The sequence below is a fragment of the Mytilus edulis genome, chromosome 9 (assembly GCF_963676685.1).
Source record: "Mytilus edulis chromosome 9, xbMytEdul2.2, whole genome shotgun sequence".
In the NCBI taxonomy this organism is placed as follows: Eukaryota; Metazoa; Mollusca; class Bivalvia; order Mytilida; family Mytilidae; genus Mytilus; species Mytilus edulis.
This window is the reverse complement of record NC_092352.1, coordinates 63,844,320-63,861,206: the sequence shown is the minus strand read 5'-3', so window position 1 is coordinate 63,861,206 and position 16,887 is coordinate 63,844,320. Positions and strand designations below refer to the sequence as shown.

The window sequence follows — 16,887 nt, the reverse complement described above, 5'->3', positions numbered from 1 at the left end:
TCTTTATTTATCTTTATATCGCTTATCTGACATTAGAGGTGTTCGGAGGGCAACTCGATGATAATTAGTCTAGACTGAAATACTCACGAATGAAGCAACATTTTTTTTTATCCCATTGTAAATTGTTTCTTTTAGACTTTTTATAGTTTTGATAAATGTTTTAATTTGTTATACAAATATGAGAATTTGAGCCAAATTGGTGAACATAAATTTGACAGCTAGTGCCCTTTTAATAGACACTAAACAGTATTTATTTGATAAGGGACTTCACGATTTGATTTTTCCTTGGGGTTCGGTATTTTTGTTATTTTAGTTTTTTTACTTTAATTGTGCAATTTTTAATAATGACAAAACTGCATTAATAAAGTTTAAAACTACAATCGTTTCAACATCAGATGCGTACTTTTTTCAAAAACTTCCATTAATTTTTATCAACAATCATTGTTTCTTTAAAAACATTGGTTTTAACTCTGTCTCTTTTCAATTCTTTGTATTGTTATTTACTAGTATATGTGCCATTTTATTTAACTTTGCAATTTTAAAATTGCAACTTAATATGCTTTTAAAGTTATATCCTCTTGTGATACGGTGCTTTTTGTCCGCAATTTGCTTTTGTCCGCTTTTGCTTTTTGTCCGATAATTTTGCTTTTTGTCCGACAATTTTGCTTTTTGTCCGTTGCTTTATGTCCGTTTCTCTTTTTGTCCGATAATTTTGCTTTTTGTCCGACACTTATGCTTTTTGTCCGTTGCTTTTTGTCCGTTTTGCTTTTTGTCCGATAATTTTGCTTTTTGTACGACACTTTTGCTCTTCGCCCGTTGCTTTTTGTCCGTTTTGCCTTTTTAGCTCACCTAGACCAGAGGGCTAAGTGGGCTTTTCTCATGACTTGGCATCCGTCGTCGTCGTTATTTTTTAGAAAATCTGAAACTAATGACATATTTAAAGCAAATATGACAAAAATCATCCTAAGGGTATCTAGTTTCAAAAAATTATCCGATGACCCCGCCCAATTATCAAGATGGCCGCCATGTCTAAAAATAAAACATCGTGGTAAAATGCAGATTTTGGCTTATATCTCTGAAACTGTCGCATTTAGAGCCTGGGATAAAAATGTTCCCCATGACTGTCAAGATTTATATTCCCGAAATTTTTCAGTTACAGTAGACAACGCGTGTTTTTGTTGCAACGAAATCTCTACAGTACATGGTACATGTAGTGACAACACTAGATGTTTAAATGGATCCCGCGAACAGTCTGACTTTGGTCCACTAAGGTAGTAAATTGTCTATGTGACTATCGCTGACGGCTTTGGTACACATAAGATATTTTGTTGGTTAACAGATATTTTTTTTACGCCGGACAGCCATTAAAGCTTTTCTAAGGAAAGGTTGCCATGCTCTTTGTTAATTTCCATGAAATTGATATAGCCCCAAAGGTTTTACCATGAACATCATTGGATACGCGTGTCAATTTTAAAGCCACGCTGAACCAATATCAGATATGTTTAAGACAAATGCATCGATCCTACTGGGCGTTTGTTGATTTATATCTCCTCTTTCCTATCAATAAAATATCCCTTTTGAGGAATTTGTGGATTATGTGGTCTATTGTAGAGGGTAAATATACAGTCTACAAGCAATTGCATCCTTGGAAAAGCCTCCTTAAATTACCCTCTAAAATGCCTGTCACTAGTTGTCAGAAAGTTGAAAAAAAAATCCCCATTTAAGGGCAATAACTTCTATAAAGAGTCACAGTCTACTTAACTTTGTTGGCAAATATTCGCCTTGTTCGTAGATCTTGACTTGCTGACAATTTTTGTGATTTAAAGTGTATCTTAATCTATAATAAATTTCTATAATATATAACACAACTAAAAAAAAAATAGGTGAAAATCTTCTTTAAGGTGATATGGGTGTATAGATTAAAAATTCGTAAGGGTCCGCGTACTTCTGCAGTTTATCACAGGGTCAACAACTAGAGGCTCTAAAGAGCCTGTGTCGCTCACCTTGGTCTATGTGCATATTAAACAAAGGACACAGATTGATTCATGACAAAATTGTGTTTTGGTGATAGTGATGTGTTTGTAGATCTTACTTTACTGAACATTCTTGCTTTTTACAATTTTCTCTATCTATAATAAACTTGGCCCTTTAGATACAGAGGAAAGTATTTTGTGAAAGTTTACAAAAATTTACCAAATTAATGAAAATTGTTAAAGTTAAAAAACATTAACAACTTGTGAAAAATTGACTATTAAGGGCAATAACTCCTTAAGGGATCAACTCACCTTTTTGGTCATGTTGACTTATTTTTAGATCTTACTTTGCTGAACATAATTGATGTTTACAGTTTATCTCTAACAATAATAATATTCAAGATAATAAGCAAAAACTGCAAAATTTCCTTAAAATTACTAATTCAGGGGCAGCAACCCAACAACGGGTTGTCCGATTTGTCTGAAAATTTCAGGGCAGATAGATCTTGACCTAATAGATTATTTAACCCCCATGTCAGATTTGCTCTAAATGCTTTGGTTTTAGAGTTTTAAGCCAAAATCTACATTTTACCCCTATGTTCTATTTTTAGCCATGGCCGCCATCTTGGTTGGTTGGCAGGGTCACGCCACACATTTTTTAAACAATATACCCCAATGATGATTGTGGCCAAGTTTGGATTAATTTGGCCCAGTAGTTTCAGAGGAGAAGATTTTTGTAAAAGATTACTAAGATTTACGAAAAATGGTTAAACATTTACTTTAAAGGGCAATAACTCCTGAAGGGGTCAACTGACCATTTCGGTCATTTGACTTATTTGTAAATCTTACTTTGCTGAACATTATTGCTGTTTACAGTTTATCTATATCTATAATAATATTCAAGATAATAACCAAAAACAGTAAAATTTCCTTAAAATTACCAATTTAGGGGCAGCAACCCAACAACAGGTTGTCCGATTCATCTGAAGAGTTTAGGGCAGATAGACCTTGACCTGATAAACAATTTTACCCCATGTCAGATTTGCTCTAAATGCTTTGTTTTTTGAGTTATAAGCCAAAAACTGCATTTTACCCCTATGTTCTATTTTTAGCCATGGCGGCCATCCTTGTTGGTTGGCCGGGTCACTGGACACATTTTTTAAGCTAAATACACCAACGATGATTGTGGCCAAGTTTGGTTTAATTTGGCCCAGTAGTTTCAGAGGAGAAGATTTTTGTAAAAGTTAATAACGACGACGAACGGCGGACGACGGACGGCGGACGACGGATGCAAAGTGATAGGAAAAGCTCACTTGGCCCTTCGTGCCAGGTGAGCTAAAAATTCAGCAGTATTTCCATTTCCAAAGGGCCATAACTCTAGAACAGTAAAAGTGACGCAATCCGAAACTCAAGCTTGATCTGGGTTATGTGGTAATAAGCATTGTGTTTAAGTTTCATCACATTGGGTTTGGGCGAACTAAAGTTAGAGAATGGAAACAAATGTTTGGACGTCATCTGATAGTTTTGACAATAGATAGAGCTCAACATCCTGCTGTTGGCAGATTTTTCTCTCTTTTTAATGGTTTTCAAAATAATAGACATTTTACCACGTATGTTCTATTTCAGTCATTTTGGACATCTTGGTTGGTAGGCGAGGTAATCAGATTTTTTTTTAAATAAGATGCCTTAATGATGATTTTTCCAAGTTCAAAATGAAACCTTAAAAATATACACATTTTTATACCGGACATAAAGCAAAATCAGCGGGCAAAAAGCAAAACGGACCAAAAGCAACGGACAAAAAGCAAAAATGTCGAACAAAAATCAAAAATTATCGGATAAAAGGCAAAACGGACAAAAAGCAAAAGTGTCGGACAAAAAGCAAAATTATCGGACAAAAAGCAAAAGTGTCGTACAAAAAGCAAAATTATCGGACAAAAAGCAAAAGCGGACCAAAACAAATTGCGGACAAAAAGCATCGTATCACTCGTGTTTTTATCAATAATAATTAAATAATCAACGTCGCTCATGGTACTTTTCTTTTGGTCTTTTATGACGAGGATAGGTGACTATATCTGAATGAAGGTCTGACAAAGTAATGAATGAATGAAATAATTTCACCTCAGACTGTATTTTAATGTTTACTGTAAAAACAAAACGAAGTCGATGTGATAGCGAAATACTGAAAATGAGAATAATTTTATTTTGCTCTGGATCCTGTCTTTTGTTTATAAAAAAGGGATTTGTCCAAATATAATAAAATTCCTTGAATGTTTATCAAAATTTTGATGAGGTTTTGTAGACGAAACGCGCGTCTGGCGTATATACAAAATTTAGTCCTGGTATCTATGATGAGTTTATTTATTGATGTATAAAAAAAAATTGATCCACAGACCTTATTGTCACTTAACTGATGATTTCTTTGCCCGTCTTTACTTTTTTTTATTTTGAAATTATCTTGGATTTGATATAATTTTTGGTGTTTTAACAACAATTTTAAACACCACATTTAGACTATTTCGTGGCGGTAAGTTTTTATTGATGTAGGAAGCCGGAGTGCCCGGAGAAAACCACCGACCTTTATTGACCTTTAGTGTTGACTGGCTAGTGATTTCAGTAGTAACTACTTAGACCACTCGACCACCGAGGCCCTTAAAATTATCTTAGAAGCTACCTGTATATATCCTTTGGATTCAAATTTTTGGTTTTTAATTTTCCAATGAAAATGCAGCTAACAAACCAAACCTATCAAGTGTTTTTTGGTCGTGTTAATACTTTTGCTAATCATTCAAAAAGAAGTATTAAGTTGTCTACATATAATATAAAAATCATTAGAGAAACAGATTTCCCAACACGTGCAAATACTTAAAGTGTCTAGTCTTTACAGTCAAATTTCAAGTATTTAAAATTTGATAATTCAGTTGTCTCCAGTGGATTATAAATATCGTATCACACTTGATGCAGTGTTAGAACCTTTATTCGACATGTACTAGCCCATGCCAAACAAAGCATATGTGTCACTAGGGTAGCCTTATTTCAAATAAAAAGGGGGTATTATACATTTGTAGCACGATTTGTTTTAATTTTGATATTTTTCACCTTGAGAATATGTGGACATCCTGCAACGTTCATGCGCGTAGCTATGTTTACGTCAAAACGCCCAGGCGTACACTTGAATTTTCAAAATAAAACAAATAATTGACATAGAATAAGAAAAATTGGTCAAAAGCACATCAGCCTTGTGCTTCTTTTTTCAATGGATTGTAATTTTGAATAAAAAGGGACTAAATATACTCAAATAGATTTAATATACTAGTATTTGTTCGAATCTTTTGTTAAAGTCTGAAACTACTATGAATTCTACGTACTTTTCTTATATTTAAAGCAATTCACTGTCTGCTCAGATACGATATGCTGTTTGTATTTTTGTCGAGCCTGTGATTTATGTCCCAAAAGCGAGACAGAGCGGCGTCAATATTTAGGTTCCGAATGTGGATAAAGTCTTTTGAATGACTCTCCGTGAAATTTTACGAAAGTTGGACAGAAACTGTCAAAATGATCAAAAGAGTATTCAGAGCAATATAATAATGCAATTATATCTTTAATTTCCTCGCATTTAAAGGACAAAATGTATTTCTTTCGGCAATTAATAAATGGTCGCAGTTTGGGCTTACATTTTGTTATTTCTCAATTACATTAACTACTGTCGAACCATCATCGAATATTATGAAAATGCCGAAGAAGATTTTTCTATGACTTATGTCTAAAGGTTGCATTTCTGTAAATATTGACAATGCGATTTCCCATAGGAACTCATTTTACGGCTAAAACTGTACCACTTCTACTATGAAGTTTTGAAAAAAATCTTATCCTATAATTGAAAGTTCATATGCACCATAATTTTTTTTTCAAAGTCAGAATATAGAGCTGTGCGGCATATTTTCAACGTTTATATGCTCTGAACTTCTCAGAGTTTATACTAACACTAATTATTTTCTTAACTACCCCTACCTCGAATGAAAGGTTACCACAGATTTCAATGTAAACAATATGCACATGTAAATTTAATGGTAACATTCCCAAGTTATGTCTCTGTGAGATGGAACACAGAGAGCATAACTGGGAACCAGTATGTAAACAAAATTAATTTTCTATGAATATTCAAGATCTCCCCAAAAGAGGCGTGTTTTGATAAACAGCTGTATTTACAAAGTGCAACCTATAATAGCTAAAATTTTGAAAGCATTTGTTTTCGTTCATTTTTCTGTTCTTTTCTGATAGACAGATAGCCGGACTTTTCTTTACGCAATTAATTGTTTTACATGCTCAATTTATAAACCTTCATAGATTGTCGTGAAATATTCCAGATCAAGAAAAAATATCAAAAGCTTTTTTTTTATATCCCTTTAAAGTAATGACAAATTGATTCACTTTTTGTGGGAAGACATCCTAGGTGTTCCAGAATTTTTTTATATTGCACCTCTTAGAAATATCTTTTTTACGTGTTCATTAAAAAGTGCTTTTGTCGATTGAATGCTCACTCACGGCACCCTTTAAACTTATTTAAAAATAATATTGGTTTGGACGTTTTCTCTAAAACCAATGACCATTAGGCTAGCTTCCAGTTTAACACGATGAATAAGTTAACATATTACAAAACTTAACCAAAACAAATAAACCATTTAGATTCAAAATTATGTTGCTATCAATGATTTTTTACTGACAGGAATCATTATGGTATCTCATTCTTCATGTTCTTGATAGCTTTCCCTTTCGAACCCACTAACAGCAGGTGCTTTAACATTGAGCGGTTGGAACCCCTCATATCCCTCGCCAAGGTTCAGGCGTACACGTAAAAATGACCCAGCTACGCCACTGACGTTGTCACAATTCACTACAAATAGTGCCAATAAAACCTTCAGGGTAGACCTTTTGAGGCAAAAACAGGTTAGATAACAAAATCCTACATGCATTCAAGTATTCTTTTATTCTATTTTTATTATGGCCTCAAGCTACTGAAATGATTTACAGCATACATTTCCGTTGATGAAACTAATGTCAAATACCTACGGTAAAACATCTTCGCTAGCCAAGGGTAACGAACCACTTCCCTCCTCTCCTATCTGGTAGGATAGTCGAATTTTTGTAGGATTTCATCATCCCCTTTAGAAGTTATCTCCCTATTATTGATTTTTTTCAACATGGCCCCCTCATTGTTTTTAATGATATCATGACCTTATTTGGACAATAGGTAGATCTCATCATGATGTAATACCATATGAGGCTGAATAGGATTTCATCGTCCCCTCTGAGAGTTATATCCCCTTGAAACAATTTCTTTCCTTTGCATTTTTGCCAAAAAAAGTATAAGAGATAGAATCGAAAACGGCAACATGTACAGCAACATATGGCAATGTAAATGAACATATACAGTCATTTTGTTATATGCCCTTATAAGGAGTTATTCCCCTCCAAAAATTGTACTAAATTTTTGAAAAATTGTATTTCGAGAAACGGGAGTCATAGAGACTTTGGACCTACACCAGTAATCCTAAGTTCACGTGATCTTCAATTTGCATCCAAGGTCAAAGGTCACAGAGTGCAAAATAATATTACGCTACAATTTCAAGCTTGAATATTAAGAAAACGATAAGAGTTTGCTGCATACATACTGCGTATGAAATGTTCCTCTTGATGAGCTCTACATTTTATACAAAAAACAAAAAATGTCCGACCGTCTGTTCAAAAGTTACGTCAACATAACTCTTAAAACTATAGTAACATGGGTATATCTTTTATAGGGTAACAGATATCAACCAACAATAAACTGTTAAGATGATCAGTAATTCAAAACCTTCAATTTGAGGTCAAGGTCGGGTCATGAAGAAATTTAACCTTGACCTTCAAAGTGTACTATGACCTTGGGATATTTGAAAGGTCAAGTGGTCCTGAGTTGAATGGTGGTAGTCCCATGTCTCTACGACTTCCGGTTCTCAAGTTTGGTATTTTCATCATATATTTGATGATTCATTGTGACCTTGATGAACTTCGGAATTGTCCCAAATCTTTTTCTACAATGTTATCCTTAAGTGCAGATCATTTGTCATTTAACAGATATGGGATATCTATTGTTGTTTTAGAGATAATGCAGTTTAAAATTTTGCGAGCGGAGGCATGTATTTCTGAATCAACAACAGCTTACCACCTGAATTTTTCAGAAATTGAAGAGTTTAACATGGCTATATGTTTGACGAATTACCAAAAAATTTCAATGAAAAACTAAAAAATAACACGTCAATTTGAAATTTTCATCTTTCAACTTTGTAAAGTTCTATTTATATAATTGATATTGCATCATTTTTAGCACTTTGCCAAAATGCGATCATTATGTATGTGATGAATTTGCAAACTTACCTGGTTCTTGCTTATTTTATAATCGAATTGTAAAGTCCAACAGAAAGAAATATCATTCATTCCCTTCATTTATTTGCACATTGTTATACTTTCATTTTCGATTTGTTTACATTTTACTGGGTGTTTTGTAATTGTTTTTGGGTCAGGAATTGACCTACAAATCCGGAATTCCCACGATCATGATCAGTTGTTACAAAGTATATAACCGTCACAATAGTGCTTTGTTATATCATATATGCTTAGGTGTTGTAAAACGTTTTAGTGATAAAGTCGTTTTTGGAATAGTCTATTGTATGAACGAGTCTACAATTTACTATATATACCAAGGTTTTCACAGTTCAGTTTGTTCTGGGTTTGGAATTCAAGCTGAGCAGTTGGATTGTTAACAAGAGACAGAAGAAAGGTGAGATTAATCTATAGTTCTAAATAAGAATTATAAGCAGTGGTCCTGAATAAGGAGCCAGGTGATTAATTAAGTATAGCTGCTGAAGAAGCAGTGGCTTCAGAGAAAAGCATTGGCGGTATACAAGGTAAAGCATTTCCAGACGGGGAAGCATTGAATAAGAGCAAAGAAGTGACTCAGACCAATTAAACAGTCCAACACACGCACTGGCCCAAATAAAGTAGATATAAAGCAGTGGCTTCAAGTAAAGCATTTGAAGATAATGTTGTTGAATATCAAATGAAGAAAGGTCATAACGTGTTCATTTCAAATATCAAATTCCTGTTCTCCAAAAAATAGTTGGATGGGGTTATTAACTTAAGTGCAAAACTCAAACTTTTTAGAACATGGCGTTGTCGCATATCAAATGAAAGTTCATCAAGTCTACATTACAAATATCGTAATTACGATCTCAAAAAAGTTAGTTGGATGGGGTCATGAAGTGTAATAAGTGAAAAGATTCAGAAGGCATGCTTATCGTATATCAAATGACAGGTTGTAACGAGTACTTTACAAAAACATCACTTTTACAGGAAAGACCTTTCAATTGTTTCACAAACAATTGAGATACTAGTTTTATTTAATTTTTATATTGAGAAGAAGATGCCAAATATTTATAACAATTAATGTTCATTGTTTTATTATGTACAGAATGCGCATGACCCGTATCGAGGATTTCTGAAACTATTTCAAGAAATGTAAACAAGGTACCATGTTCTTACAAGAATTCGTCGTAGGAACATGAGAAACGATTTATAGTTTGCATTTTTTTTTTCTCATTTTATATTCTATTTTGATTATAATATATCCAGTTTTCATCATTAAGAAAAATTATCATAATAAAGATATCTTTATTTTCAACGTAAACGTTCTCGGGAGTTTTTTTGTATAAGTAACAATGAAAATATGATGGGGAAATTGAGTAAATGCACGAGACAATATAAATATCAATACATGGTAAAGCACAAATTTGGGAAGTTTGTATTGTTGTCCTTCATCTTCAAGTCACCATGAGGCAATCAACAATGATAAATATTTCTCATAACTGTAATAAGTTCAAGTTGACCTTTCGCATTGGTTTCAATTTGAATACTATTTACACATCTGGGTCGATGCCACTGCTGGTGGACGTTTCGTCCCCGAGGGTATCACCAGCCCAGTAGTCAACATTTGGGTATTGACATGCATATCAATAATGTAGTCATTTTTATAAATTTCCTGTTTACAAAACTTTTTATTTTTCGAAAAACTAAGGATTTTCTTATCCCAGGCATAGATTAGCCGTATTTGGCAACACTTTTTTGGAATTTTGTTTCCTCAATGCTCTTCAACTTTGTACTTGTTTGGCTTTATAAATATTTTGATATGAGCGTCACTGATGAGTTTTATGTAGACGAAACGCGCGTCTGGCGTACTAAATTATAATACTGGTACCTATGATAACTATTTGAGCAGAATTCATGAATAAATATCATACAATGCTACATTCCTATTTTGATGACTGTTTGCTGATACTTTTAAATTTCACTAAAAGCGAATAGAAATGAAAAACAGCCTTCAATGAGAGGAATAATTTGATATTTGTTTGCTTTACGATTTTTATATCTTTTGTCAAACGAAGTTGGGGAAGGGATTTAGTGTTCTATCTGTCCATCATCAAGTTAAAGTTCATCTATCTAGTTTAAGCATAGTTATTTATAGTAAATTGGGAAACAAGTTATTGCAACTTATATTAATCCCTTTCCACTTTGTGGGTGCGAGTGCTGCCTTTTAGCGGAATTATCCATCTACAATGGTGTCTTTTACGTGCAAGAGATATGGTGTCAGCCATTCATCGTCCCCTTCCAACGGACTATCATTGTTTGTCAAGACCACAATCACAAATGGTGTCAAGGGAGAGCCGGAACGGGGATCGAACCAGGAACCTTTGTGTTAGTAGTCCGATGCACTAACCACTACACCACGACTCCCCATCTACCTGTGTTATAGTTATAGTTCATGAGATTTTGTTCATGTAATTTTGTTCGTAGATGCGTATTGAATAACCAAGGGGTCGTAATAAAAATAAAGTTATCTTGACCTACATTTCACATATGATTGACTGATTAAAGTTTACGTTAGAGTCCATATCTGAGATACAACTCGTGAAGAAATAATATTTTGTCTGTAATAGTCAGAATCGAGAGTCCCAAAAAAACATGTCATCTTGACATAAAATTCATTGATGAGGAAATGAGGTGAAAGTCTGCGTTTAAGTCCATATCTGAGATGAGGAATACAAATATTTTGTCAGTAGATGCAACTGTGATAGTTACGAGTTAGATGAATTAGATGATATTCCTTTTCATCAACTGCACTTAAAAGATATTCGATTTCATTAACTGCACAATTAAGTTATATCTTATAGCATTATCATAACTAATTGGATTGGACCATTTCTCTCAATTGAGGATTAAAGTCAACTCCATATAAAGATTGTTTATGTAATATTTTGCACTTTTTTTTACACCAAAAATATCCATATTTTCGGCCCAAAATTAGGGCCGGACACCAATTAACTCTCTTGTATTGATTTTCAGAGGAACCATATCAGATCACTGTAAACAGTTCGAGCCCAGCAGTATTGGACTCTGTCATTAGATTTTCGGCTAATATATCATCACTTGAAGAGGTTTTATCTAATAAAACACTTTTCGTATATCGCTGGGTAAATACTGCAAACAAGAACACATTAACATCCGAAGCTAACTACACGTCAAGTATTGATATAAATACATTTTTGAGTTACGCTGTTAGTCCTGGTGAATATCACATGAAAGTTACAGTTTACAAGAAAGAGAAGATATGGCCTTTTAGTGTGAAGATAGGTCATGCTTCAACAAAGTTTGTCCTAACAGGTAGGTTTTTTGTATACACTATATAAGTTATATAAATGAGCCCTAATTATTGGTAAATATTGTACACCTCAGACCCCAAACCCATGGTATTTTGGTGTACTTAACGCCTCTCTTTTTTACAGACTACGATTATCATAATGAACAAGAATAACAATGCAATTATTGTTTTATGAGGGAATATATTCAGTCAATACCCTTTGCTATTGTTTAGCATTATTTTTTAGAATAACCGCTAGCTATTTACAATTGTACCTTCTGCAATACAAGCAATATAATATGCTACCTGTTGGTTACATTCACCAGTGAACATCATGTGCTATTCAATAAAGGTAATTAGAAGATTAAATTTTTAAGTCATATGATCAATCAAATATAAAAAATAATTGCTCGTGCTTTATATACTATAAATTCAAGACTATATAAATTTTCCCAAAGGTATACTGGAACATTGACTTTTTTTTTTAAAGTTATCTGAGTTTTTGCTGATAATTGCATGCACATTTTCCAGATTGAGTCCTTATCTATAGACGTGTTTTTACATTTATAATGCATCCATAACGTAAAATCGACCAACAATATATCATTTGGTGATTGTTGACTGCTAGCTTATTTTCAGATATGAATTCGAATTTGATTAATCGTGAACTTGATAAACAGTCAAAACAGAATAATGTCTTTGATATATAATTGTGAGATAAAAACAAAATGTTTTTATATGTTATATGCAATAATATTTGTTGATTAAACTACTGCAAACTAACTCAATTTTTCAAGCAATTTATTTTCTAGACTTTTGCGAGAAGAAAAATATCGCGAACATAAATCGTCGCGAATATGTAAAACTTGGATTTTTCATTACTAAACTTCATGATGTAAATTTCAGAATCGTGAAAAAAATCGCCTCGAATGGGCTGGAAAGGGCTAAACGCAAATAAAGCATCCGCGAAAATAAGTTGTTTACAGTATATCATTACAGATATTAAAAAGATTTTGTGTATTAGAATTATGCTCTTAGTTTATACTAATACAATCTTTCGCGTCGTTTGTTTACTTTTTCTTCCACCACATTTTTTTCCTTTCGCTGTGCGGTTGACGAATTTCTACCGAAAGGACAATTATCGAGGTTAAAGTCGATGCAGACGGAAAAGGGATCTACAAATTAGAATATGTGACAAAAATTCAATAGCAGTCAATTCTGAATACTGTTTTGTATAAAATAAAGGATATTCTTTGTACACGTGTTTTATAGTAAAATTAGCAATTCAGTATATAACATATTATTCATCTTTTTTCAGCCGGTTTGTCTCAGAACTGACGATCGTCTGAAATATTATATAAAAGTAAATAGTTAGTGTATGTAGTGTGCTTTATTACTTTATATAGTAATGATTTTAATTAGCGTTACTTAATTAATTTAACCCAAAATAAGGTTCCATTGCTGGTTTCTTGCCGTTTATGTTATGCAAGCAGGCGGGAATGGTTTGTATCCGTTTTGCACTTATATTGTCTTCTCTTAGTTATTTCCTCTGTTATCGAAACACCCGTCTCACACAGAGACAGAACTTGATGTGCATCTTTCAAAAAAGAAAAAAAGAAATACTATAAACTTGCACCACTGAGAAATGTGTTAATCATCAGTGTTCTAGGTTTTTTTCTTCTTCTCTGAGTTATTTCCCCCGTTCAAGGAGGACATGTGAAACATCGTGACAGCAGCTACTAATTGGACGTTCAAAAGCCTATGGAAGGAAAACTGCAATACTGTTAAAATATCAGCTTAGTGCATTATTGCATAAAATAGTTTAAGAAAGTTTTAACATGGACCTTAGCTGTGTATCACCATGAACATATCAAGCCGCGTTTATTTGTTTTAGTTTTATTAAATTTGAAAGATCAGATAATTATGACTTTAAAAGAAAATCCTCCACTTCCGAATAGTTTTTGTTTCGATTATATAAGGATTTTTTACAATAAAAAATTCAACAACAAAAAAGGAAAAGAACACATGTAAAACATGCACTATGCCAATCATTACTACAGAATTCACTAGACTAGTAATTTAACAATAAAATCTATTACACAAAATCATTGTTCCAATGATAAAGTTTTTAACGGAATTGAGTTTACCTTTTTTAGGCTATTTATGTTTAAAGAACTCCATAAAGGCTGCGTTAAAAGATGTGCCAACATCGGTCTGTTAACAGTAATACGGTTTTTTTTATTATTCGTTTCACTTTTTTAACAACTGGCCCATGCATGATCCCCCTTTATCCATGAAAGGATAAGGGAATGAGTTACTGCAATGCCATAAAGTTGAAATGATAAAATCAAAGGTGTAGCAAAGTTTTCAGAACGAGCCTGTAGTGGTGAAGATATGATATGTTTATTCAACGCTACCCTAAAATCAAATCTCACATATGACCAAAAACATACTCTACTATCATCGACTAATGGACGAAAAATCAACTGTCCATATCAGTAACGACTTATAATGTTTGTTAAAGTTGTAACGATTGATAAGTTTCACTTTTGCAGTTATTTTGTAACTGTCCCAACTTTAAAAGTGTTTGACGCTTGAAATAGCTGTCACGGTCATTAAAGGTCCCAATGTAAAAAAAAAACGTCTTCCGAAAATAGCTTCGAACTTTAGTGACTTTTTTTTCCTTAAGTTTTCCAAACATATATCATTGTATCTTGCGTAGCAAGGGAGAAACATATGAGATTCCGCTTTATTTTCAAAATCAGTCTGTTGTTATTGTCTCCTTTTGTTACACCAAAACAGTTTCACCTACAATATTTACCTATAAACTAGCATTGCAAGATCTTGATTTAGAAGAATACTTGAAAAACCCTCTGACTTATGAGTGTTCGCACTCTTTAAATAGTTACAAGTCATATTGCCATGTTATAACAAGTGATCTAAATATAGTTTAACATGTACATCTTTGGAAGGTGACATATCATGGTCCCAATTTTAGAGAGCCAAAACACATTAATTACAGCCATTATTTTAAAATTATAATAAATTCCATTGAAGATTACGCAAAATTGGGCAAAACAAAAAAGGATTGATTTAGCCACGGTCTGGATGAGTTAACGCAATTAGGTCGATGCTACAACGTAGAATCCACAAGCTAAAACACTATGTAAAAGTCCGACCTAAGTTGGTTTCAGGGACAAAGATGAGGCGGAAAATACCAGAGGTACATTCCAACTCATAAGCAGAAAATAAAATGACAACGCCATAGCTTAAAAAGAGCAACAGATAAAAAAAAATAGTTTACAAACTAACTAAGCAACACTAACCCAAACAAAAACTGGGGTGGTCTCAGTTGCCCCGCTTAGAAATATCTGAACATCTCTTCACGACATATATGTTGTTCCTGTGGACAAAACTTCAAACAATATCGAACAAAAAGGTAACCTTTGGTAAAGGGTGAGATCTTGGAAACCATAAGTCCTTTACGACGTCATTGGATATTTCAATAACCTACAAATCTGAGAACTTACCTAGTTTGTATTGAGTACCCAACTTTCACAACGCTCCGTACCAACAACGATACATCGCCGGTGCATCTGCATTTTCGTCCTTGAACCATTTTCTGTTCATCGGGAAAAATTGTAAGTTCTTGAAATAAATTCTATAAAATCATTCGATTTTTCCACCGTTTACGCTACCATACCATAAGAAAAATTGAAATCCTGTCTTTAAAAAGTAGGGCTTTCCTCGATAAAATTTGTACCATACGCTAAACATTTATTGTTTTTGGATATAACTCGGCATATTTTGTTAAGTAATGGCTACAAAATAAAACATTCCACACCGAAGATCAAGTGATCAGTACGCTGGAAATGTATCTCGTTGTCAACATTTTTGTATAATTTTGGGGTATAATTATTATCCAGAAAATTGTCAGCATTCCAATGGGATACAACTTTGTACCTCTATTTGCCGACTTATTCTTATTTTCATATGAGTCGAAGTTCCTTACACACTTTTAATTTTTTTTTTCGATTTAGATCGCCTGGTCCTATAGGGTATTGTAATTACTTGGATCCGTCGTCGTTGCCTCCTTGTAGAGATAACTGTCATTAAATGACTTTTTTTTTTTAAGTTTTGCTTTATTTTTTGCCTGATATTTTTTAAGATAACTATATAATATATAGGTGTAGCATTACTGCTGTAGATAGTAAACATTTCCAATTTAAGCTTTATTTCGAAGTCAGGTTGCTGTATAGTTGATGTTTTACCAACATTTTCATTTGTTCTTACTTTATTCTTTATGTTTCAGAGTTTTTAAATGGAAAACTGACAATCAAACAACAACTCAATGACAAAATGCATGTTAATAATCATACATTTGCAACAAAAAAGCCACTAAATCTCTCGTCTGTTTTGACAGATGAGTTTGAAATTGAGTACTCATATGCCTACATTTGGTTTGTTAATGGAACATTTCAAGAATGGAATGAAAGTTATTCTTACATTACATATAATGGTATTACTCCTGGGAAGTTAAATATTACTGTCAAAGTTAAAGCATCCTTTGATTTTCTTTCAAACAAAGAAGGGATATTTACCAAGTTCATCACTTTAAAGGGTAAGATTTAATAGATTTTTAATTTACATTGTTTTAACCACAAATCGTAAAATTCAAGGATATGACTGCAAAAAGTTGAAAACCAAAATTATCATATTGAAAGGTAAGCTGATAAATTATTAATATGATGTGTTTATTACTGCAAAAATAATGACATGATGAATATCAAAACATTTAACTGTATATACTAATATGATATTATGCAACAGTTTATGGCAAGAATTGTGTTGATTAAATGCTACTCATATGCGGACTGAGCTTATCATCAACCACGAACATCACATTTTGTCAGTACATATCGTAAAATACCTTATTATTTAGCAGTTTACAGTTATAAACTTATATCTCAAGTCATGTGAATAAAACATAACAACGAAATTATTTCTAGAAATTGACCATTACACTAATTCATATTTGCATTTCTAAAAAGGTTCACCGGTAAATACCAAGAATACGAAAAATAAAATACCTTATTGATAAATATTCCATATCAATTCACAAACGATAAATGGCTGTCTTGCAGTATAGATGCTGCATGGGTAAATACTTTATTTATCATCTTA

General features: G+C 33.0%; 1 protein-coding gene across 1 annotated transcript in view; it reads left to right on the top strand.

The window, feature by feature from the left end:
- The window catches only part of LOC139488804 (uncharacterized), a 34,542-nt gene that overhangs the window by 891 nt on the left and 16,764 nt on the right, over window positions 1-16,887 (top strand). Inside the window, exons 2-3 of the mRNA XM_071274725.1 lie at window positions 11,409-11,726; window positions 16,016-16,324. Coding sequence (XP_071130826.1) covers window positions 11,409-11,726; window positions 16,016-16,324 — 627 coding nt within the window. The remainder of the gene's footprint in view (window positions 1-11,408; window positions 11,727-16,015; window positions 16,325-16,887) is intronic.